Source organism: Podarcis cretensis (assembly GCF_951804945.1).
Source record: "Podarcis cretensis genome assembly, chromosome: 5".
NCBI lineage: Eukaryota > Metazoa > Chordata > Lepidosauria > Squamata > Lacertidae > Podarcis > Podarcis cretensis.
The window spans coordinates 86,897,647-86,923,809 of NC_137174.1; the positions used below are offsets into that span (position 1 = coordinate 86,897,647).

At 40.7% G+C, this 26,163-nt stretch overlaps 3 protein-coding genes across 10 annotated transcripts in view; 2 read left to right on the forward strand and 1 right to left on the reverse strand.

The window, feature by feature from the left end:
- Positions 1–10,121, reverse strand: part of PHC3 (polyhomeotic homolog 3) — a 50,057-nt gene extending 39,936 nt beyond the window's left edge. For 3 of the 8 annotated variants that reach the window (XM_079977739.1, XM_079977735.1, XM_079977740.1), the window contains exons 1-5: positions 7,919–8,062; positions 3,626–3,776; positions 2,627–2,785; positions 1,496–1,573; positions 405–563 (exon numbers count right to left, since the gene is read on the reverse strand). In XM_079977739.1, coding sequence (XP_079833865.1) covers positions 405–563; positions 1,496–1,573; positions 2,627–2,785; positions 3,626–3,754 — 525 coding nt within the window. In that variant the 5' untranslated portion in view covers positions 3,755–3,776; positions 7,919–8,062. The other 5 variants (XM_079977736.1, XM_079977737.1, XM_079977738.1 and 2 more) reach the window with 5 other exon arrangements.
- Positions 1–26,163, forward strand: part of GPR160 (G protein-coupled receptor 160) — a 333,442-nt gene that overhangs the window by 80,014 nt on the left and 227,265 nt on the right. The gene's annotated exons all lie outside the window — the stretch shown is intronic.
- The window catches only part of PRKCI (protein kinase C iota), a 29,890-nt gene continuing 14,129 nt past the window's right edge, over positions 10,403–26,163 (forward strand). Inside the window, exons 1-5 of the mRNA XM_079977951.1 lie at positions 10,403–10,662; positions 20,045–20,166; positions 23,181–23,270; positions 24,077–24,127; positions 24,874–24,959. Coding sequence (XP_079834077.1) covers positions 10,511–10,662; positions 20,045–20,166; positions 23,181–23,270; positions 24,077–24,127; positions 24,874–24,959 — 501 coding nt within the window. The 5' untranslated portion in view covers positions 10,403–10,510. The remainder of the gene's footprint in view (positions 10,663–20,044; positions 20,167–23,180; positions 23,271–24,076; positions 24,128–24,873; positions 24,960–26,163) is intronic.

Genomic DNA, 26,163 nt, shown 5'->3' on the forward strand with positions numbered 1-26,163 from the left:
GTCACCTCTCACTTGTCTTTTCTCTAAACTTAAAAATCCCAAACACTGCAACCTTTCTTCATAGGGGAGTTGCTTCACCCACTTGATCATTTGGGCTGCCCTTTTCTGAACCTTTTCCAACTCTACGATATCCTTTTTGAGGAAATGCATGCAGGGCTGTTATGTCAAAACCACAAATTATCCGGTACCCACAGAAATGTTCTTGAGATTTCAGCAGGATTCTGCTCCTTTGTGGCCTCGTGATATTTAAACAAGATGCAATTACAAAACTTAACTGCTAAATTACAGTCACTGTTGGGAACTCAGAAGGGACAAGGAACCATTAGCCACGAAACAGAAAAGGACAACTAAACCTTAGCAACCATTCAAAAAATAATAATAAAATATAAACTAGCAAGACTTACCATTTGGGCTCGGAGGTACATCTGAGCCTGGCTTGCAGTCAGAGTAGGAGAGGTGCTCCCCAGAAGCATGGTCTGTTGGGTAAGACTGCTGCTACTACTGTTGGAGGTCTGTGAACGGCTTATTAGCTGCGCGGGTGTAGGAGAAGGAGAAAGATTAATCTATGGAAGCAAAAATATTGTTTTATTAACTACCTTCATTCCACAATTTCAAAAAGAGCCCCACAGAAAACAGTGGAACTTGCTTCCAAGTAAACATGTGCAGGGTTGCCAGGCAATATATTGGACTTGCAGTTGTATTCTGCAGCACAGAATCTAGGTTGTAAAAAAGTTTATGTCATCTGTCAAAGTTGCATCCTTAAGCACCTGTTTGTTCATCAGGAAGATCATTGCGCAAAGCCATAAATTTTTAACTATTGCTAACACATTAAGAAAAATGTTTAAGTTTAAATATGTAACCTAAACAGCCACCAATTCTGATACAGCAGATCTTGCATTTATCTTCTGATATACTTGATCATAAGAAGGTGTTCATTTTTATACTAGAATTTAAAATTATGATTGCAAAAAAATGTTCAGCCACATTGCAGAAGATCTGCCTTCTTAGACTTGCCATTTTACTTTTTCCAAATTGCAATTAAAATGTCCAGAATAAGGCTTAATTTAGCCCACACTAAACTCAATGTGTTACTAGTAACTGACGTTATCCACTGGTAAAAGTTATGGACACTTATGCTCAAACATTATTATTGATTAAGCCTCTAATTGGTATTCTGCAAAAAATTCCTGTTTTAAGAGATCTGGCAAAATCCACACAAGTACAATCCATGAACATTAAGTTATTCTTGCAAAGCACAATGTCAGGGGGTCAACATAGAACTTCTTCAATGGCAAATTTATATTATGTGTTTGCTATTGTTTTTCAAACTATTAATGCACTGAGACTCTGTTGCAGACAATTTTTAAAATTGAAGCTTCTGCTCCTCCAGCTATTTGCATGTAAATGTGATCACACAGCTGAATTCCTAACTTTCCGAGAACCGACATGGTAACTTAAGCTGGGTTAAAAGAAAGCACTTTGTTTCGCTACTTACCGATGTCTCTGACATACTTGACTGCTGAGTGACACTGCCATTGGGGGATGCGCACTGCCTCCCACCTGACAGGTTTGCCTAAATAGCAAGCACATCTGTCAAATGTGTCATTTACACTGCAATAAAAAGTATTTAAATAATGTTGAATATGATAAATTGAACATCTAGGCTCAATGGCATTTGCTAGGCAGTCCAATGCCCACATGAAACCCACAATGGTTTTCTCTGTGGCCCGCAGTCTCGTTAACCCTGCGGCCAACTCTCTACTTTTTAAGAGGCTGCCAAGTGCCGGTTCTGTTATTTTCACTGAGCTGTCTAGAGACCCCAATGAACGCTTTAGTTTGATGATGGGGCAGGTCCTGTTTAAAAGTCACACAAATTCAAAAGAGGATCTAGTTGTTGTTATTAGATCAAACTTCAAGAGCACGAGACTCTTAATTTCCGGGTTGTAGGCTCGAGCCCCACATTGGGCAAAAGATTCCTGCACTGCAGGGGTTTGGACTAGATGACCCTCGTGGCCTCTTCCAATTACACAATTTGATGACTCTTACAATTTTGTGAAGGGCTGTGCCCCATGGCAGCCATTTTGTGGGAGGAGCAACAACACTTCCAAATGCTCACAAAGGCCCAGAAAGGTTAGAGACCCATGATTCATGGGAATGCCACAACCAAGAATGTGATACAAGGCTACAATTGGCACATTAAATATACATCTCTGATTAAAAACTGACCAGTCACATAGTTAAAATTATTTTGCAAATATTAATTTGATTATTTTGACGTAGCTGCTGAACTAGCTTGGTCTTCTGCTCCAGATACCCTCTTTACAACTTAAAATTGCAAAGTTGAAAAGTCTTTTTAAAAACATATCCCCTTGGACCCAACAACACAGTATTGGTTGGCGGTATGATGATCTAGAAGGAGAGAACACTGTCCCTTTTCCCTAGCTGATCCTCATGCTGCCAGGTAAAATTGTGAACTGAAGCTCTCGCTGATAATTAAAAAACCTGGGGTAAAAAAAAAATCTGTCCAAAACTGTCATTAAGACAAAAGCAGTATCCTGATAATGCATTTTGTGGCACTTTAAGCTTAATTCCCAGATGGTTGCTGTATTTTCTGTTTCAGTCTCACCTGTGGGACACTGGCCAGGCTCTGGAACTGGGTGCTACTTAAATGCTGTTGTTGCAAAGCAGCTGTTTGTAACATGAGATGCTGCTGCTGAGCTGCATACATCTGCTGAAGATACTGCGCTGCTGAGCTTGGCGGACGATGCAAGGCCTGCTGAATAACCTGTGGATTTTAAAGTAACATCATCACAGGGACAGAAATAGAAAACGTGCTGATGCTAGCACATTAAACCATTCAAGAACCTGTGGCTGGTCAGATATACAGGGTGCATTTAAAATTAACATACAATGGTGCCTTGCAAGACGAAAAGAATCCGTTCCGCGAGTCTCTTCGTCTAGCGGTTTTTTCGTCTTGCGAAGCAAGCCCATTGACGGCTTAGCGGATTAGCGCTATTAGCGGCTTTTAGCAGCTTATCAGCTTAGCGGATAAGCGGCTTAGAAAAAGGGGGGGAAGGAAAAAAACCCGCAGGAACTCGCAAGCCATTTTCGTCTTGCGAAGCAAGCCCATAGGAAATTCGTTTTGCGAAGCACCTCCAAAACGGAAAACTCTTTCGTCTATCAAGTTTTCCGTCTTGCGAGGCATTCGTCTTGCGGGGCACCACTGTATATCAACTCAACAGCGACCAGTAATACACTATGACTGCCACTGATTACTTTATGGATGTTACCGAAAAAGCAGATTTCTTCTCCCACAAAAGGACTTCCCCTCCTTCTCCACTCCCCCCCCCCCACACTTTGAAAGAGGCTTATTTGACTGTCAGCTTCTGGAAGCCCCTTTCAAAGCACCATCTCGTAGGGCATATTGAAAGGGGCTCTGCAAGTGTGGGGCAAAACCATCACCTGAGGTCTCACCCACCTGTCAAATCTGGAACAGGTTGGAGAAATAAAGATCTGGATTGCCAGCCAGATCCAGTTCCCCACCAGTTATACAGAAATCACCATTGCTTGTCAGTGCTTTTGAATCCTCTGTATTTTTTTATTATTATTGTCAACTACAAAATACCTGCACAGCATGTCGATCTGCACCACTATAGACAGATATCTGAGGAGGCTGAGTACGGGAAGGGGAGGATGTGGTGGTGATAGTAGTTGTGCATGTAGAACATGTTGTTGTGCTCGGTTCATTCTCCATAGCTGTGAAATTATTCTTCCACCTGGTAAGGAAAAACAGAAGAAAAACCAACGGCTCAATGTAAACAACATCCTAGTGTTTGGAAACCAGAAAGGAACACAGAAGCTGGTGTGATTCGAATAACAAAGTGTTGTTGGGTTGAAATAAACGACAGACGAATGACAAGTGGGAGGCATCTCTCGAGCATGTCTCAGGGAGTCCCTTTTATTGAATATTACAGCATTGCCCAGTGGCGTAGCGTGGGGGGTGCAGGGGGGGCCGGCCACACTGGGTGCAACATCTGGGGGTTAGGGTTAGGGGGTGCAAATCCACGGGTTAGGGGGAGCAAATTAGTTGCCTTGCCCCGGGTGTTGACAACCCACGCTACGCCACTGGCATTGCCACATATGTGCTTGTTGCTGATTGGTTAACACAAATACAATGCAAGGGTTGCATATAGGCATTAATCATCAATAGATTAAAGGTTGGGAAAGGGAACACAGAATTGGACAGGTATGAAAACCTCCTTATTAAACTATTACTAATGATTGATATAACAAGACTTAAAGGAACATAACTATCGCATTCCGTAGATGTGGTTAACCATGCATTGAGAAGAGGTCAGGGTACGATGTTTCATGAACTCAATGTGAACTAAACATTCTAGGGTGGGTGAGGAAGGAACGCTTCAGCTTAGAGCGGTTTGCCAGAGTCATGTGCAGAAGCAAAACTTCCCATCAAAGTGTGCTGGGCATTGCCCTGGTAAATGCAAGTTCAAATCATGGGTCATCCAAGAATGCAAGTTACAATCGCTCACTTGCAGCTCTTCATTTGCAGAACAGGAAAATGGCTTGCCTCAAAAGACTGCTGTGGCTATGACTTCAGGAAGGAAATCACACCCATTTGAAGACTGAGAGAGGGTGTTACCAGAGTAAGCTATTCAAACTAGTAATTACTGAGTAAGTTTATTTCAGAGTCATAATATTAAAGAAACAAAGTGAGGTTGCCTTATTAATTTGCACTGCACACCCAAAAAGTAACAAATAAAGAACTATTCCAGTTCTTCTGAGCCTAGACTGCCTCAAAACCCCTTTTTAAAAATCCAGAAGGGATTTGCACTTGATTGGGAATTCTAGATTCTTGCATGGTTCCAATTTCTGAAAATGGAGCATTTAAGAGCATTTTATTTGACCAAATTCATGCCTGCTGTCTTAAGAAATGCCTTTATGGAGCTCAGATGAAGTGATGCCCACAGCAGTCTTGGATAGCCACTACAATAAGGTTGTTAATCTGCCCTTTATATCGGGATCCAATATATCAATTCCTGAAACCTTTGCTAATTCATGGAAGCAGGCTTACTATGGCAGAAATGGTTTGCTTTCTTTTGTATGACGCTAACAGATCTGTGACACATAAAGAGGCGCTTTCTGCTCTGGCTGAAAGAAAGATTGGAAAAAGAGAGGTAGACAATATTGCAATAAATTGCACTGGAGATTCAGAGGTGTAATGGAAGTTAAACTTAGTATGAGCTAGCAGATGATACTTAAGAATTCTTATTCCCTTTCTTTAAATCACTGATGCATTGCATTATGCAACTGTTGTATGCTGTATGTTATGATTTGCAGTTTGGCAAACTGTAATGAAATTGTTATGGCCTTTGGTTAATGCAATACACTCTTTGATATGGATTGACCTTTTAAAAAATCATATTGCCTTAGAGGGGAAAATATGATAAAGCAGATACTGCTATTAACTTGCATATGCTGGATGAATCACCCCATTGTAGTATTGGATTTAGAGGAGACATTTAAATTTCTTCTTTCAGTCTAGCACTATGATGGGGATGAGTGTGTGTGTGTGTGTGTGTGAGAGAGAGAGAGAGAGAGAGAGAGAGAGAATGTGTGTAGTGTGCCGTGAATTGGACAGTACTGTGTACTTGCATATATGGTGAATGCTGTTAGTGCTGTATGTGTGGCAAGTATGTCTGTGTGCTGCATGAGTGCAAGAGTGCCTTTGGTGCTGGCACACCTGTGCAATACACCATGCGAAAGAATATAGATCATTTAACACATAACTCCGCGAGTAACTCAGATACACCTCAGAACGTACACCCAACCAGGAGCTCCAGTTAATCTCAGCTGACAGATGTGCCTGTATCATACGTGTATTCTAAACTACCTGTCTGATGTATCCACGCTACAGATTTAAGTATATACTTGAAAAGTAAGAGGTATAACACGAGCAGCAACCCTAACTGTTCATGAAAGGATACCAAGCAGCACGAGCCAATCACTTTGATGGGACCTGCTGGCTAGCATAGTCTATGAAATATAGCTGAAAATTTCAATTTCCAATTTATAAATTCTGACTCTGTCTAGAAAACACAATTTTCCAGTTTGCACCTCTTTGGTATCTTATGCTTATCTAAGTCCTGTATACAGAAAAACAGAAAACTACAGAATTCCTAAACTTTTATTAACATTTCAAATTTTATACTACTAAGCCAAGAAAGCCGTTTCTTACTAGTTATAAACATATACATTATATATTATTCTCTACACACCAGCAACTACCAGTCTGCTCAATTAAAAAAAAAAATCTATACCTTATCTTCTTGTATTAAGCATTAGCATATATGGAAACACTGGTCCAAGGTTGTTTATAAATTTGTCCTTCTTCCCAAGGAGCTCAGAAAGGTGTTCACCTCAGGATCGCCCTTTGAGGAAGGATGGGCAATATACTGTGGCCTTTTGAACCTGGGTTTTGTGCATTTGTTTTTCCAGAGACTCTATAACCAAAGGCTGTAACTGAGTGAATGAGGCTAAACAAGCTGATGCTGAATCCGGATAAGACGGAAGTGATGCTTCTGGGTAATCTTTACTGCTCTAAAAAGGGATGTGTCATGCCTGTGATAGATGGGCTGGTAATCTCTCCATCCAACCTTTGGATGTACCTTTGGGGTACCTTTGGATCAGGACACAGCGGTGGTAATGGCCAAAAGTGTTTTCAGAGCACTGTTCCACAATTTTGTTTTATGTGGGTTAGGGTTGAAGCTGACTCAGAAGCTACAGTTGGCTCAGGAGGTCTGTAGCATACCTTCTGATAAATATGGGAATGCAAAACCTATTGTATACAAGATGAAAACATCACTTTCAAAGAGTGGGACCATTTTTTCTGCAATTGTCTCAAGGCTGTGGAATGGTCTCCCTAACAATGTCAAAAGCCGCTCTCCTCTCATTCTGGAGGGGATGTAAAACTTGCATCCTAGTGGAATTTGGCGGCTGCTTGTTTGTACACAGCAATAATTATGTTTAATGGTGAATTAAACTTTTTGATGCATACTGTATTTGTTTTATTATTTTCCAAATACGGTTTTATCTTGTTTAACGTAACAAAACTTAACATTTGGATAGCACTTTCAAGTGTTCAAAGCACTCCACGTGCATAATTAAGTGCTAACCCATGCAAAAAACAAACAAACGCTGTCAGTATTATTATACCCCCACATAGCAGGTGGGGTGGCTGAGATAAGAGCGGCTTCCCTAAGAAGGCCACCTACTGCGAGTTCATGGAAAAGGCAAGAGTCAACTTAAGAGACTTCCTGTTTGGTAGCTCCGTCACGACACCAGCACCTCCCGCATGTCGCTTGGGATGATTGGGGGTGGGACGTGAATAATTTAAATAAATAAAAACGCACAGCCTGCAGAAACACAGAGTTGGAAGGGACCCCGATACCTAGTTCCACCTCCTGCAATGCAAGAATATTTCCCCCAAAGTGGGACTCGAACCCAAGACCCTGATGTTCTACCGACTGAGCTATTCCAACAGCGGCAGCTTTTTCCCCAGAGCAAGAGGGGCCGAGCTTGGTGCAACCCGCACCTGTTGGATTTCCACCTGCCAAGAGTTTTTCATCCATTTTGCAGAGGGAGAAGCCTCTCTGCTCTAACCACTAACACACGCCGCAGGAAAATGCGTAGACACGGATAGATATACAGAAGGATGGATATAGAACTGAAGGGAGCCCCAGCTTCCAGCCAGACAGCAGGGCCCAGCCTCCCGCTCCCCTCCCGTCCTTAGGCTGGGCCAGGGCACTCCAGGGGTCGTCCAGTCGAGGCAGCCCTCGGTCTTCGCTGCCAGCGCCAGGAGAAACCGGTGTCTGGGCCCAGGACCTTCCCCATTCCCTACCTGACAAAGCCCAAGGGGAGGCTGCGGCCGCCACCCGCGGGCCCCGGAGCCAGCAGTCGCCGCGCAGCAGCAGTCCCTCAGCAGGCCTCTCCTTTCCCCGTGCACAGCGCCGCCCGCCCGCCCGCGAGAAGACGCGCCCGCTTGGCGTACAGACCCTTCACACTGCTTCCGCCATGTTCTCGCCTCCCTCACAGGGAGGTACCGCGCATGCGCCCCTCGGCCGGGAGGCCGGACTCGGCTCGCGCCAAAAGGTCGCGGCGTAGGAATGGGTTGCGCGAGGGTTCTTGCGGCGCCGCTTCGGCCGTCGCTTTTGAAGCGCGACCCTCTTTGTGTAGACATATGCTGGGTATACAGTTGTGTAAGGCGGCGGTGCGGGTTGTCATACATGACACAGCCATTTTTCACCTTCTCACCCCTTGCTTTTTCCTGTAAAACCTATTGCAGTCGTTAAGAGTCGTCAACAGGCTCATCACAGCTATCTGCCAATCACCCATCCCACCACCCTCCTGAGTAATACCCCTCCCCACCTTCTCACTATATAGAAGGGTCTGGTGACTTCTGTTTCAGTGTATCTGAAGAAGTGTGCATGCACACGAAAGCTCATACCAAGAACTAACTTAGTTGGTCTTTAAGGTGCTACTGGAAGGAATTTTTTTTATTTTGTTTTGCTTCTGAGTAGACATGCATAAGAGAACACATAATATTAAAACTCGCAGCAGGCTAATGAAACGAACTGTGTGCCCTTGTACCCCTGCTTGTGAGTTTCCCTTGCGGCATCTGGCTGCCTAGTGTGGTTCATATATATATTCTAAGCACTAATTGAAATACTTTCATAATAGTCAAATTGTAATTATGCACACGTTTAGTTGGGCTAACTGAAAAGTCTATAATGCAGCAGATGCTTTTAATGTATGCAGTATGATCGCTGCTAGCTGCAAAAGCAGCTGAGGTATTTAAAAAAGGGTTGTCAATGATCTCAAATGTGCTACCTGTTCATGCAAAAGTCCTCAAGCTAAGGTAGGCTGAGCAGGTGTGGGAAGCCTTTGGTCTTTCAGATGTTGATGAACTACAACTCCCATCATCCCTGGCCATTGGCGTGTTGGAGCTGATGGGAGCTGCCCTTCAGTAACATCTGGAGGACCAAAGGTTGTCTACACCCAACTTGCAGCAATGTAACATAAGCTCCTTTTTGTGTGATTATCAAGTGCAATTCACTTCATGTTTTCTATTTTTAAATTTGTATTTGTTTATTAAATTTGTATACCGCCTTTCATCCAAAGATCACGTGGATGTCCACAATATAAAATGAAAACACAAAATTCATAAAATAAAAACCCATAACCCCCCTCCCACAAACATATTTAAAAGGCCATAGAATATTAATCAGTCAAAGGAGTAAATCCCTATGTTCAATGGGACTTACTACCAGGAAAATAGGAGTGCATTGTTAAATACTGTTTTGCTTGTTGTGATTTGAAGTGGGAATAATACGGGGCTCATTTGCTGGCATATTTTTTTTTATCCAAAAAAGGGAAGTCCAAAGATTGAATGCTCAGAGCTTTCTACTGTAAACGAGCTCTAATACTTCAGTTTCTCATTCATCCAAGGTGCACTGCTGACATTTCCAGTCCAGGTAAAGACAAATCCCTAATCCTCAAACAAGCCTAAACGCGTTTGTGCACATACTTGTAAATGTTTATAACCCTGTTTGGTGTCCTCATGCATCGCAGCGTCATAAATCTCCTCCAAGCCGTAAAATCGGCGCAAGTGTCAGAACGCGCAGGCACCACAAAACACCTGGCCCTTGTACAGCGCCGCCCGCCAGCTGCCTTTGGAAACTCCATTACCCAAAATTCTCCGCGGCGCAGGTACCCCTAGCACTCGGAAGTGTCCACCGGATGCTATGACAGGTACCAACCTATAACGAGGCTCTGCGGAAGTTTTGGTTTCATATGGCGAGTGTCGGAGTTGAGGTCCGACTCAGCAGCGTTTACCTGCCTTTTGCCCAGTATTTAATGCCCTTGCGTGGTGGTACAACCCATTCGCTAGGCTGGGGTCGAGGCCAGGCCAGACAACGAGGAGCAGCAGCAGCCTGTCCCCAGTCTCTGGAAATGAATGGCATCCGTTTACGCACAAACCTATCCGGGGTGTCCCCTAGCGCGCAAGAGATGGCGTCGTCCCTCTCCACCCCCCCCCACAAGTCTTGAGAAATAGTTTATCCCACAATTCCTTCGGGTCGCTTCCGCTCGGGGAGCTCGGCGCGTTCTGGGAGGAGGGTGGGGGAAGTATGGAGTAGGAACGGAACCTTCTCCTTCGCGCACGCGCGCTGAGGCGGCTCGAGCCGAGCGTACGTTGGAGCGGCTCGAGGGAGGGAGCGGCGGCTGGCTGAGGGGCGGGCGGGAAAGGGAAGAGTTGTGAGGCGGCGGCGGCGGGTACGCGCAGCTCGCTCCCTCCTCCTCGCCTCCTCTCCTCTTCTTCTTTTTCTTCTTCTCCTCCTCCCGCTCTTCCCCCCTCATTTCTTCCTCTGCCTTCCGCAGCTCCGGGGTGGGGCTGGCAGAGCCGGCGGGCGGGGCCGGGCAAGGCGAGGGGGCGATGCCGACTCAGCGCGAGAGCGGCAGCAACAGCGGCGGCGGGAACAGCATGTCTCTCCCGGGCCTGGGAGGAGGCGGGGGCGGCTCCGGGGGTCTCGGTGGCCCCGGCGGGGACAGCGCCCACCAAGTCCGCGTCAAGGCTTTTTACAAGGGGTGAGTAATTGGTTTGGAGGAAAGCAGTTGGGGGCGGGGGGGGGGACTGACGAGACTATAGTATAGACTGAGTAATATGTGGGGCGGTTGGGGGGGGGGTTAGGGCGTTATACTGGGGTTGTGGGGAGGATGAGGCGAATGGAGTGGCAGAGGCGCGCCGCCCTCCCTTGCGAGAAATCATTCAGTCCCATAGATCAGCTGTCGGTTCAGCACGGAAGCAGCTCTTGTTCCACACACACAGTTTAATTCGTGGGGTTTTATTCGCGCACGATGCAGGCGGAGCCCACTGGCTTCGGGGGAAGGAAAAGAAGAAAAGGTCGGACCTGACCTTCGCGAAGTTGCCAGTCATAGGTACCCTCCTGTTCATACAACCCAAATACAAGTTGCTTGGGGTGGAGGAAACGGGGAAGGAGGGTTGTCTCCCTGCCCTGCTTGGTGACATATGACCGAGTGCGGTTGGACATTGAATGCTTCTCCAAATTGGATGCTTGGTCCCCTCCGCAGCCTTGGATTTCCAGGTGTTGTCCAGGTGCAGCTCTCATTATCCAGAGCCAGTACTGGCTAGTGATCGAGGGCGAAGGGAGCTGTGACCCAGCAGCTTGGCTGGGGCGAGATACAAGGTGGGGGAGCAGAGTCCTTTTCTTGTATTTTCATGAAGTGCAGAGAGTGCCGGAGTTGTATGTCCTGCAGTTGTTCTATCCACATGGTAGGCAAATCTTTCACAAGGTGGAGGATTCAGGGATTAAGATACCTGGGAAGAGAGTCTGTAGGAATGGGAAATGGCCAGTGGCATAAATTTCAAGTGTATGGAATGAGATTCAGGTTGCTGCCAATGTGAGGGGGTTTGCACGGTTTTGACTTCTATCTGCTGGGTAGCTATGAGAGGTTGGGTAGCAGCACATTATCTAGGCATGGAAATTGTAGCGACAGTTATTATGGGATGGGCACTGGGGATTTAATTACTGGGGGAAGAATGTTGGGAAAAGGTAAGATTTATTGCACCTAGCATGGGGAGCAAATAATGATTCTACAGTAAGGTGATGTGTCTCATGTTCACTGCTCATGATGCATCTGTGAGGTACAAGAGAGTGCTGTATTGTTATGGGGGAGGGGAAACCATGAGTAGGAGGATTGCTCATAGGGTGAGAGAAGCATGCAGAGATCAGAATTCCAAAAATGAAGCACTGAAGCTGTGGGAGTGTAGAGCTTCATGAAAGTATTTAAGGAAGTGGATGGAATCTGTGCCATCTTTTGAAATAGAGGGGCAACTCAGAAAATACAGAAAATAAGGGGCATTTAGCAAATTTAGGAATATGGATTGAAGCTAGACTGTATAAGCTGAATTACCAGCTTTATACCAGCTGAATGTGGATTGTTTGGATTTTTCTTGGTAGATGTGGCAGTGCATTATACAGTCTCTCCCTGCCCCCAATTTTTGTTGTCTTTTTCTGTGTAGTCATTTGTCTGCAGTAAAATATATTGCAGGTAAGTGATGCATGTCTTGGAAATCCATAGGTATTTTGGTTTTTAAAGAAAAAAATCTGTCCTGCTCTTCACCCCATAGTTGCAGTGCAGATTACATCATTTCCAGGGCATATAATAGCAGACCAGTTTCACAGTTCAACAAGAACACAATTAAAATTCAACAATACAAAAGGCATATAAAACTAAAGGCATATTTTAAAGCTGGATAAGCTTCAATAGGTTAGTTCTTTTGCTAGAGAATACTGATCAAAATTAATATAGATCTGAATAGGAGCTGGTTCTTGAAACTGAATTTTTGAGATTTTCTTTGCTAGAGTTCTGTTAGTATATCTTGCAATGCCAATAGTAGAGATACTGGTTCAGTAAAATAATGTAAGTAGCAGTGTATAAGAAAGACCACAGAATTGAGTTGTTGGACAAAGATTTAGTTCTGTGGGTGGCGTGTAACTACAGAGTACTTGGAGAACATGATTGCAGCATGCATGAAGCTACGGAAGCATTCCTCCCTGGTTTGGTTTGTTTCCCTCTCCCTGGCATCCAGAACTAAAGACAGAAAAGGAGGAATTTGCTTCTTTTGAATATGGTCAATTTTTGTATACTTATAATAACAGAGTATTTAAGAACATTTTGGTTAGGTAGAAAAGATTCTAGTATTGATTTCACTTTCAATTTTTAGCCATTGTTCTCACAGCTGTGTAACAAAGGTGTTCATACCCCAGAGTTTGGGGATCTGTGGTTGATTAAAGAGAAGTTGCTATCCCACTTTAGAATCATAGAATTGTAGAGTTGGAAGAGATCCCAAGGGTCATCTATTCCAACTCCCTGCAATGCAGGAATCTTTGAGAATTGAGATAATTCTTGAATGTTTGACTTAATACTTAGAAGTATCAGTTATTGTGACACAAGGAGTTAAGATGATTTGCTGGCTAGATCTCACATGATGAGATTGTTTTTAAGAGGATTTTACTTTTGTCAGGGTTTTCAGAAGCTGATCAAGTAGACCAGCTTTACCCAACCTGATGCCTTCTAAGATGATGTTGGACTATCATCCCTGACAGTTGGCCAGCAACATCTAAAGCACTAGGTGAAGACTGAAACAGACCCTTCCAATTATGAACCCTTTGTATTACTCCTACTTTCATATTATAGGGCCAGCTATACTTTCTCTTACCACGTAAGCAGTCCAAAACTGTCTGTGGCCACATGCAAGTTCTGCAGTAAACCACCCTCTGTTTCTGATTTACAGATTATGATGATTAGAGGGATCTTTTTCTGAGCACAGTTTATGTTTGGGCTGATGGGTTTCAGTAAATTCACTTCCATTGTGTTCATCAAATCCATTTACTAATTGCTATTGGTAAAGCCCATGTGACGCCCATATTCTGCAAAACCAAAGTACACAAATGTATAGTGTAAGGCTCCGAGACCTTTTGATTATTTTCTAATATGCCACTCTATGTTTTTTTTCATTTTTCTAGAAGTGGCATGGGTAGAATATAAATGTACTTAAATAAAACATCTGGGCTAGTGAGTTCTATTAACTACAGTATTTTTTGCACCATAACACTCACTTTTTTCCTCCTAGAAAGTAAGGGGAAATGTCTGTGCGTGTTATGGAGCGAATGCCTGTGGGTGGCGGGGGGGGGGATCTGCTGCAGTCGTGAGCAGAGGATCCATGGTTCCCCTTCCTTCCCTCCTCCGTGGTTACAAAGCATGGATCCACATGGATCCTCAGGATTTTTGCATTGGGCTACTCCAAACTCACTGTCAGATCACATGTCTGTGGCCACAGCATGAACCACAAAAATCATATAGCCACTATTTCGTTTAGAATTTTTTTTTCTTGTTTTCCTCCTCTAAAAACTACGTGCGTGTTATGGTCTGGTGCGTGTTATAGAGCGAAAAATACGGTAATTATGTAGACTGATGAAATACTATTTCTTCATCTTAAATATGCCAATACAATTTCAGTACCTGCCCTAAATTGTGTTTTTTTAGTGAATGATTTCCCCCTTTTTGCTGTCCTTGTGTTCATGGGCATCTTTTTACTCCAATACCTGCCCTGTATTAAATGCATTTAGTATTAATTGATTAAATTGGCAAATGAATAAACTAGTTCTGGAGAGAGAAGCATCAATTATTTGTTTTTGTTGTACATCATCATCATCATAATATTTATTTATATCCCACATTTTTTTCCTGACAGGGACTCAGGTATAGTCTTAGAGAGGGCATTTCTCATTGTGAGAGTCCAGTAATGTGTATTCTATGATGGCACTTGCCACTCTGGTTTTTTTTTAATACTTGTGTTTAGAATAAACAATAACAGCCCTGCTTTACAAGTGGGGGCACCCTTTTAATTTAAAAAAGCAACTAGATACTGTGGACCACAAAACTATGTTTTGCCTGTTCACAGTTTTGAAGAAAAATGTATGCGTCATGGAACACACTCATGTCTGCTTTCAGCTGCTGTTTTGAGAAAAATAATCACATTTTTTCAGACAGTGGTAACTGGATGAAGTTTTATTCCGTGAACATCTCCTGGCAGCATCAGGTTTCATCGCACAGCTGGTTCTGTGTATCCTGATACAGGTTCCTGGTCAACTAGGCTTAGTCGTTAAATAGGCTTTCTCTAAGATTTGTTTTTTTATATGCTTCTATTCCCTACACTTGGATATTTTGGATAACTATTAAAATCCTGCTGCTTAGTAGGTCTGTGGAATTCAAATAAAGATAAAGCTCAGAGCTCTCAACAGTGTGATCATTTTTGTTCTGCATTATTAACCTAAGGCTAAGCAGTAAGTCCATGTCCAGTGATTATATATTGCAAAACATGGGACGAATGGGGGCAAGTTTAGCTAATTATTGGAGGATGACCACTTTGTTTTTCTGCCACTCCTTGTTGTCTTCCACCTGTGCTGTTTTCCTTAGAGCTAGGGTCTCGAATGAAATATTGACAGTAATGGCCATTCTACTGCTTAATTTGCATGTGGTTTGCTAGCTTTCTGCTTTAAAGGACTAGTATTTTTGTGTTTTTATCCTGTAAGCTGCCCTGCGATCCTCAGATGAAGGGCAGTATATAATTTAAATAAATAAATAAATAAATAAATAAATAAATAAGATCTTTAAGAGTCAGACCTGCATACTCAACTGAACAAGACTGTGTCCAGTTGTGTGTGTTATTCTGATCAGCTGGCCATTGATGTGGCTCAGCTTCATTGTCTTACATCTCTGGATGTTGATAATGAGGAACAAGTGGTATAAAACTATAACAAGGTGGTTCTTAACTCTAGCATTGATAAATAAGGTAGACAGAAACTATACTTCTACTTGTTGTTGTTTTTTAAATGGAGATCACTACCATTTATGGTGGGAATGGTCTAGTATTGGGAGAAAATTAAATTCATGGTTAATATAAAATTCTGTTAGGAAATTATGTTTGATCCAATGCTATATGAAGGGGCCAGTTCCTTGAGTGTGCAAATAAGTGGTGTTTTAAATTTTACTGCAGCTATTTTTTGTGATGCTAGTTTATTAAGATAGGAGATTTGGGCATTATAGACAAATTAACACATTTTGTAATGAAATAAAGAAGACAGAAGCAGAGCTACTTCGAAGTTAATTGGAATCTTTATTTGAGTACTGTAAAAATGATAAAATTTATTGAAATGAAAGACAATACTCAACATTTTGTTTTTAAGGGAAGAAGTTTCTTGTGGTAAAATAAAAATGTTCTTATGTTTTCTAATTGCATATAAGTTATTCATACATTCATTTCATTTATGAATCACTTTCCATTTATGAAAGGCTTTCAAATACAATACAGATACAGGCTGGGATTAAAAATTAATTATGTTATGGAAGTTGTTTAGATTTTATTTAGGAAAATTAATTAGTTAAAAGAAGGTTAATGTGCATTCCTTCTTCTGTCTCTGAACATACAGTTTATGGTAACTGAAGTAAATATTTGTGGAGTGTGCTCCTGTCTCTAGCTTCCTTGAGAATTTAGGTTGCAAGGCAGTGTGTATGGGTTTTACCCAATGACTGACTTAGATCTATTATGAGTAGAACTAATGTTGGATATATTCCTGTATAAATATTTTAAATAAAAAGCCTAGTGACCTCTTAAATTTATAGTACTGCTTTTGTTGATGATAAAAATTAGCTTTATTAGAACTTTACTGAACTAATCTTTCAGCTTTAAAACCAAGCTTGTCGCTGTCCTTGTAATCATAGTTTAAGTAGGAATCTGTTTTTAGGGCTCTCACTAAGGTAACTATAAACCTCTGTATTCACAGTAGGCTTTCCCAGATAGCTTTCTTAGAACTGTATGCTTTATCTGGCAGACAAGATAGAGGAAAGCACTTCTTGACCACATCACACAATCACTACAGAACTTCAATGTTTTAATAATACTACTTCTTCGAGAATTAGAGAACTAAGAACACTTGCATTTGCCTCATTCATAACAAAAGGGGCTTGAAAGAAATATTTTTAAAGTTTTTATTTCTAGTTAACCATAGAGTCAAAACATTTTCTTCTAAAACAAGTGGAAGGTTAAGTAAGCAAACATGTCAAGTCAAGAAGAGCAAACAAAAAAAGGCAAAGGCTTTCTAAGGAGGGACTCTTAATGTGAAAATGCTCTCACCATTGCTCACTAAGCTCAGCCTGCAATTTTAACCCTACTTACCTGGGGATAAAGTCCTTTGATTTCAATAGGACTTCTAGTAGATATGGTTAGAGCTACACTTTTAATGTAATATGCCAGACAAGACCTTCTTCCTAATATAGAGGAATACTTACAGGTGGTGTTCACTGTAAAATTATTTATTTCTATTTGAAAAATGGCAGAATTGCATAATAGCTCAGTTGGTAGAGCATGACAATCTTAATCTCAGGATCATGGGTTCAAGCAATACATTGTGCAAAACTTTCCTGCTTGGACGAGATGACCCTAATGACCCCAACTCTACAATTCTGTGATTCTATGATTTTATCTTCACCCGAAATTCTTAACTGGAAGGAAATTTAGAAACTCTGCACACTGAATATAACAGTCTAAGATTTCTAGTCTGAAACACATATATTTGGTGCTTTACAATTGTGTTGGTCTCTAGAATGAGATCAGTTTAAACTTTGTTTAAAAACTGTTTAGACATCTGTTTTGTGTGTTGGATATTTAATGCTGTTGATCTTAAAATGTCAGGCAAGAGTAGTATAATGTCATTTGCAAATTGAAAACTTAAGATGTTTTGTAACTGAGGTCACTAATACATGGGAAATTTTCCTTCAGATATTCTATTAACTTCCACCTGGGACTATAAATGCAGTCTATGGCAGATCAGTACATCTGGAGCTAAAATGAGTCACATAGGGTGTTGGTTCATGATCTTTGCATAAATAGGTTAACAAACTGGAATTACGTTTTGTGGAATTAGTTACAACAAAAGATGCCATCTTTCCCCCAGAGATGGTTGGCCTATAATGATCGGGATTAAACCTTAAGTCTTACAATATTAAATACTTTGGATGATAACTAGTGTTAGTCATAATCTGTGTACAAATATTGAGCTCAATGCACTTAAGTACAGAAGTCCATGGATTTCACTGGGTTCAGAGTCTGGCTATCACCAATTATACTTACAACATGCTTGTCAAATATATGTTGTACAGCTCTCCTCAGACCTTGTTTAGCAGATAATGTGTGCTTTGCAAGATGCTACATGCATTCAATTCTGACATGCTGTTTATTTGTACATTGTTGCTACACAAGAATGCTCCTTTCTAATCTACTATTATGGCCAACTGCATTAGCTATTTTAGCACATCACAATAGCCCAGTTCGTATGTCACATTAAACCAGCATGCTTGTGTATGCTGCTCAAAATTTCTCACTCTGCTTCTCTTCTGCATCTGCTGCTGCACCACTGAGAAACAAGCCAGAGTCCCACTTGTTGTGACATCTGAAACCAGGCTCATGGCTTGTTAGGGGGAAAACATCAAGCCTGCATTCAGACACCTCAACAAGCCAGAATCTGGTATGTTTCTTGGCTCAGTAGGAGTGTTTACCATCATGCTTCTAATTCACGTGGAACCATAGTCTTTTGACTGTGGTTTCTTGAACTGTGGTGACCTGTGTGTTATGTATATGGCTTGGTTTCAATCTGTGGAGAGAAAGCAATGGCAAATAACTCATGCCTATTAAACTGGGCTAAAGCTGATACTGTTATTCTAGCTGAATGCGATTATAAATTGTTGCTAATTATTACTGTGGAATCGTCAGATTAATAAATAAGTTCACCAGGTGATTGACTTTCACTCAATGGGGCCTCCTGCTGCCACTGCGCCACAGGAGCACAATTTTTGTTCTTATTCTGAAGCAAAGTTATTAACCTGAAGCACTATTTCTGGGTTAGCGGAGTCTGTAAACTGAAGCGTATGTAACCTGAAGCGTATGTAACCCAAGGTACCACTGTATTTTAATGCAACACAAACCTATCATGGTGTATAGCCAGACTTGGCTCAGAGATAACAGACCATGGCTTGATACATGAGTAAGTTAGCATAAATTGACAGCTTTACCTAAGTCTCAAGGTTGTTGTGAAGACAAAATGAAGAGGGAGCTCACTGAAGGAAAGGTGAGAGATAATTGTAATAATAAATAATAAGATTTTAAAGCCCCTTTTTAAAAGTTAAAAACTATTTGCAATAAGAGATATGTTTAGAAGGAAATATAGAGGCTACCAGATTTTGTAAAGTTTGTTCTGATTAGTAAACCCCAACCAGTTCAATAGAACTTAGTTAGAAACTAAGCTCTGTTCAATTTATGCCATAGCTATCCTACTGCCAAATCTGCTGAATTATTCCAAATCCTAGCAAAACCAACAGTCTTACACACCCAGCAAGACTGCTAGTGTTTTCTCCACAGTTCATTGTCCCTCTTTTAGCAGCATATTGCCAACACACACAAAAAACTTCCAAGGACATATTTTGCAATATTATTCACATTTGTTACAAGTGTTTTATAATGTGATTCTTGCAAGTCATCAGAAAGCCATATCTTTCAGAGCCCAGAACAGAAGAGATAGGATCCATCCCATGTTTAAAGTTGACTTTAAAATGTCACTGTATGGGATATTCTTGCCAATTGGTCATTTACATGTATATTTAAAATAACTGTGGTCACATCTCCCAATTGGTTCAACAACACTTAACATCTCTCACTGGGTTCAACATTTGCATTTCTCAACAATGATTGGAACACATATGAATCCAGTCTGTGTGAGGGTAGTTGAAGTCACCCATTACTACAAGATTTGCCTTTTTGGATGCTTCTGTGATTACATTCTGCATCTCAAGTATGAACTGTGTAGCCATGAATTTGTTTCATCAGACTTGAAAATGTAGGGTACTTAGAGCATGAGAAAAATATAACATGTATAATTTGTATGGGTCTCTTACGAACTGTTGCTAAGTATCCACATTTTATGGGAAATACTTTTCTATAGTCTCATTAAATACCAAGTATTACTTTCTAAAACCTGAATGATGCCAGGAATCAAATTAGTTAAGAGAAAATGATAGTCTGGTTAGGCTGCTAACTATTTCTGTGGTACAAGCAGTGTTGTAGAAATCACGAGCACCTTAACAGTTGAGGTTGGTATATAAAACAGAAGTTCTTTTTCAAACATGTGCTGGTGTGTTGCTTAGAAACTGAACTTTTGTACCAGGCCTGGCTTAGATAGCAGGATAGACATTAAGAATAATGCATTCAAGACTCAAACACACAGGTAAACGAATGCATGTGCATTGACAGATGGAAGCAAATAGAGTAGATGCAATATAAATAGGTCCTTGGTTTTGAAATTAATAGACTATTTGTTTGGACTCTTTCCAGTGACATTATGATAACCTACTTTGAACCTTCCATCTCCTTTGAGGGATTGTGTAACGAAGTTCGAGACATGTGCGCCTTTGATAATGAACAGCTTTTTACCATGAAGTGGATCGATGAAGAAGGTAAGATGATACAAAGCAGAACTACTTCATAAAATACTAGTATCTTCTACTCAGTGCTTTTTTCTCGGGGGGACGCAGGGGTACACATACCCCTAAACATTTTGTGAATCTAAGTTTGGCCTCATTAAGGGGCAGTATTTCAATATGAGTTGGAAAATGAGAGTACCCCTAAACATTTTTAAAGAAAAAAATCACTGCTTCTACCTAATATCCCAGCTTTACTTCCCACGACCAAAGTAGAAAGCATTTCATTTCATCTGCAGCCTCTATTTGCCAGCCAAGAAAGAAAGAAAGACCATAGCAGTCTATTTGACCTCTTTCATGTGTCAGATAGAGGCATGTCAGTTTTCAGAGCATTCCAACTATAAACATGGAGAAGGAGAACTCGAGACATCTTAGTACTGTATAAAGTGAGAAGTTTTAAGATTCTCTGTTCTTTAGGGCAGTAAATTCGATATGCTAATCTAGTTCATTGTCACCAAATTATATGTAATATGAACCAAGAAAGATCATATTCCTTTCCTAAGCTTTGGTATTGATTTTTGCTGTTTCTGTCATGTGTTTTGATTGTGTCTTATGTAAATGCATTTTCAAGAAATGCCTTCCTTAGTTATAGGTCACTTATTCTTCCAAAATAGCAAACTTTTTAACTATTGCCTGCAGAGGAAAAAAGCTTTCCTGTGTGCTGGTCAGTAAGTTACAATAAAATCATTAGCTCAAGCTGCCGCGGAAATGTACCACAGTTAAGTTTTGAGGGGGAGTATAGAGAAAGAGTGTGCCAGGGAAAACACATGCAAATAAAATTACAGGATTGGGAAGCTGCAAAACAAGTTCCTTATTTTCCCAAATGACTTGCAATGTAAACTTCCTGGTATTTAATCTCAGTTCAGAGTTCCTAGTTCAGTAGAGAAATTATGTGAATTGAAAGTATACTATCGTTGAGTTTCTTTATTTGCATTGGTGAAAGTGACCTAGACACCAGACTGGATTGCAGCCATTGCTTCCATATTTTCCCACTTCTTTGCACTCATGTGAGAGCTAGAGTCCTAAGCTTTGTAACAAAACTAAGATTGTAGGGTTGAACAATAAACACACCCATGAGTCCGCATACCTGATGTGTTACACTTAATGTAATGGTTTTGTAGGTTGTGAGTCATTGATGATGTGTTCATACTGGAGTGTAAGAGCACAATGTCATCTTCATTTGACTGTTCTTCCTGTTTCCTTCATTCTGAAAGTAAGGATTTTGTTGAGATGGTGAGGTGGAGCAGGCAACTTTTTAACCTTGGCACACCTAGAATCATTGTTATACAAAGTAAACATTAATTCTGGTAAGCACTAAATATCCTCAGGCATACTTAAGAACACCTGCTCACATTTCTTTTTTTTTTTTTTGTTCTTTGTTTTGCTAAACTTGTACCACAATTGTTTCTTTGCTTGGCTGAAGAAAAACAGGTTTGTTCTCTTAGTATCCCTGAATGAAAACTCTCTTCTTTAATTGCTACAATTCATTTCTGTGCAATATTCAGTGTCTGTCTTAGATTGCCTTGTTTAATCAGTTTTGAGCACAGTACAAAGGAAGAGATGTCCTTTAGCTTTGGGTGCCAGTTGTATCTCAAATGACTTAGGATGAATTCCCAAATATACAAATGGTATGTAGGATGGCGAAAAAGATGTTTTTTACAGAAATTGTGAAGTTTGATAAAAGAGAGCCATTACATCTCAAGAGAACCATTTCACATAGTATTATGTATCTGTAAATCTGAGTTTGCTGATATTTTCAACAAGAAGTTGTTCTCATTCACAACTCTTCAGCCTGCATAAAGGTAAAGGTAAAGGGACCCCTGATCATTAGGTCCAGTTGTGACCGACTCTGGGGTTGCGGCGCTCATCTCGCTCTATTGGTCGAGGGAGCCGGCATATGGCTTCCAGGTCATGTGGCCAGCATGACTAAGCTGCTTCTGGCAAACCAGAGCAGTGCACGGAAACGCCATTTACCTTCCCGCCGGAGCGGTACCTATTTATCTCCTTGCACTTTGAAGTGCTTTCGAACTGCTAGGTTTGCAGGAGCAGGGACCGAGCAACGGGAGCCCACCCCATCACGGGGATTCGAACCGCCGACCTTCTGATCGGCAAGCCCTAGGCTCTGTGGTTTAGACTAAAGCGACACCCGCGTCCCTTCAGCATGCATACATGTCTGCAAACTTGTTTGTTAAAGTCATTAAATGTTTGCATGTAAAAATATTAATGTGTGAAATGGCTCTGAAAAAAAGCTAGTTATTCTTTGTGTAGCTGTGAGAATAACTTTAGCCAGCCTTGAACACAAAGAAAGCCCTACTGGATCAGGCCCATGGCCCATTTAGTCTAGCATCCTGTTTTTTTCTGGTGGCCAGCCAGATGCCCATGGGAAGTCTATAGGCAGGGCGTAAGCACATAAGTTTTCTCCTGTTCTTGTTCCTCAAGTGGCATGCTTCCTCTGAGATTGGAGGTAGTATACAGCCATCATAACGAGTAACCATTGGAAGCCCATATCCTCCATGAATGTAAGCCTTGCAAAGTTTGTTTATGGCTTCTTTTATTGGCATATAAAATAGATTAAATCCGCACCTATAAATCTCAAAGGATGGGAGTGGGGAGGAGGAAAGTGTTTCTCGAGAACTATATTCTTTTTAAAAGACTCACTCTATCATAGAAAATATTGTGAATCTGATATGCTAATGCAACTACAAGAAACATACTTTTAGAGGAAAATTGGCACATATTTAGTTTATCCAGTGAATGTGGGGGTGTAATGACAGATTTTGTTTGCTAGGCTTAAGTCAAAATATTTTAAAAATAAACAATTCATAATTTTCCTTCTTTAGATTGGAAAGCAATTAGGTAGTCTCTCTGAAACATGAGCTGACATAATCAAGAACTCTAAAGAGAATATTACCCTTGGTTGTAGGAATATGTTAAGGAGCAGCTTGACTCAAGTTGAGTTGTATTCATTGAATGAATTCATTTCTTTCTAGGGGATCCATGTACTGTTTCTTCTCAGCTGGAATTGGAAGAAGCTTTTCGGTTGTATGAACTAAACAAAGATTCAGAACTCCTAATACATGGTAACATGGTATAATACTGTGTGTGTGTGTGTGTGTGTGTGTGTGTGCTTGCATGCATGCATGAAAGAAGGAGGGACAGAGAGGAAGGAAGGAAGGAACATATTCTTCAGCCTGCATGAATGACCTCTATTTTAATATTTAAATGTTAATCAGCTTTGTTTTTTAAAAAACACTTAACTTGTGTGCAAAGACTGAAGGAGCAAGTTACCCTTGTTTAGGGATATTTGTTGTACATACCATATTTGTCCACCTGCCTTCTTACCATGCAAAAGGTTTTCCGGGGAGGGAATAAACAAAAATATTTTTAACTATACTAGACATCACTTTGGCACATCCACTCCTGATTTGAGGAATGGAGAACACACAGGCTTTCCTCATTAGTTTTTTGTTTAGTGCTAATAAAGTTAGTTCTAGTAAAGTTCTGTTGTACTTGAAACAACTATCGTATAGATTTTACACTTCTTGCTAGTAGGAAGTTGAGTGGGAGAAATATAAATGCCATGGATAACGTTTTTATTTTTATATGAATGCTAATTACCGTTCTGAGGCACTTATGTGATCCATTCTTAATTGAAATGTGTCCTTTAGAAACACATTTGGAGATGGCTTTTGAAATGTGACTTCGTATATGTGGTTTGCATGTGCCCTAGATGTCACTGAATGCTCAATTCTCTCCTTTGTAACTTAGGGCCACTGCTCATGCAACCAAGCAGTTTGGCACTGTTTTCTGATGCATATTTTATCTTTTCACATATCGTTAAAATAATAGCTAATGTAGTATTACTGATTTTTCCCCCTTCCCCCAGTGTTTCCTTGTGTACCAGAAAGGCCTGGAATGCCCTGTCCAGGGGAAGATAGTAAGTATAATTATTTGAAATATGCAGTGTTATCATATTTTTAAAATCTGGATCCTTGTTGTGTTTTTGTTTTTTGGAGTGAGTTGTTTGTTTATACTTATTAAATATAAATATACCACTCTTCATCCAAAGATCTCACAGCATAAAAATCAAAATGAGAACAGAAAATAGATAATAAAACAAAAACAAATAACCTCATTCTACAAACACATTTAAAAGGCCATAGAATGTTAATGAGACAAAGGCCTGGTTATTAAGAACTGTTTTCACCTGCCATCTAAAAATATGTAATGAAGGTGTCAGACGAGCCTCCCTGAATTTTACCTAAATTAAAAATATACATAACTTTCAACTTTATGACTGACTGGGGAGTACAGTATGGTGGTTAATCAAATAAACTGTGACCCAAGAAACTCCAGTTTAAATCTCACTTTATCTGTGGTGTTACTGATGGTGATAGGCAAGCTAGTAACTATCATACAATTATGCTTACACCCAGGATCCATAACATGGGGATAAAAACGCTAGGCAACCTTCAAGGCCAGTTTTAAGGCTTACTGAGATTATGTGATACACAAGAGTAAAAACCTTTATAAATACAAAGTAATTGTTAAATATTTGGGTAATCTATTTACATATGCTTGACTTGCATAATTCTTGAAACTGGGCTCAGTTTGATAGCTAGGGACAAAGCAAGCAGCCTTCTCTGGAGTTTTTGTGTGATTGTTTCTAATTTCTCCCCCTAGAGTCTATTTATCGTCGAGGTGCACGGCGATGGCGAAAGCTCTATTGTGCAAATGGTCACACTTTCCAAGCCAAGCGATTCAACAGGGTAGGTTTTAATAGACTTTACTGAGACTGCTCTTTCTTTTGTAGTTAACCTCTCTTAATAAGTATCACCTTTTCGAAATGGACTTTGTCCTCCTGAGATATTAAATGCCTTTTTATATAAGTACTGATAATTAGGAAATAGACCTTAAAAGATCAAATTTACTTTGTCAGCTGCAAGTCCAATCAGAGTTTATTTAGTTTTCCATATAATAAAACTTCATCAGTAGGACTATTTATTTCTGAGCACCCTGTGGTTTTCAACTAAATGTGCTGCTTTAAAAATGTGCTAAGTCCTTTAAATGGGAGAAAGCTTTGCTCTTGAGTGTTTATGCTGGGATTTCAAAGTATTGTATTTAAAGCCCAACTTCTACAGAATATTGGGCACCCTTATTTGTTAGTACAGTGTACCCTACAGACGAGTCCGGTGATCATGGATAATGAAGGATCCTGACAACCAAGGAATGTTTATATAGTGCTTTATAACATACAAAGTGCTTCACACATAGTAACCACCACATTGAGACAAGCGTATTTCTGTTTAATAACCCAGGAGATGAGCCACCATTTCCCTGATGCATGCAGCCCCTTTGACTTGTCCCTTCACAACATAAGCAGTCAGTCATGGAAGCCTCTAAATAATATTTTCCTATTCTAACTGAAACAGGAAACTGTGATTGCAAAAAGAAGCCAGGGGTATTAAACCAACTTCATATCATATCAGGCACTCTTGGATGAAACTGATTATCTTGACCCATTTTAATCTGGCTTCAGACATGGTTATGGGACTGAATGAGCCTTTGTAGCTCTGATAGATAACCTTCATCACGAGGTGAATAGAGGGAGTAAAACCCTTTTGTTCTTACTTGATATTTTTGTCAGTAGTTTTTGATAACCACTGGCAGTTGTATCCTTTTCAACCAACTCAGGTATTGGAGATGCTGTTTTACAGAGATTCAACAAAACTTAAAATTGGGTATTTTTTATGCTCAGAATTTGTTATATATATTATCATTTAATCAGATTGGTTATCTCATCATTGTGTTATAAAAATGTGTATATAGTCAAAAAGCCAGAGAATAAATAGAGAGGGGGAGAAATAATTTTTTAAAAAACCAAATTAACAAAACTGAGCGTTTTAAATGTATGTAGTGGGGAACATAATTTTACCCTGAGATAGCCAGAAACAACACAAAAAGAGCACTTGT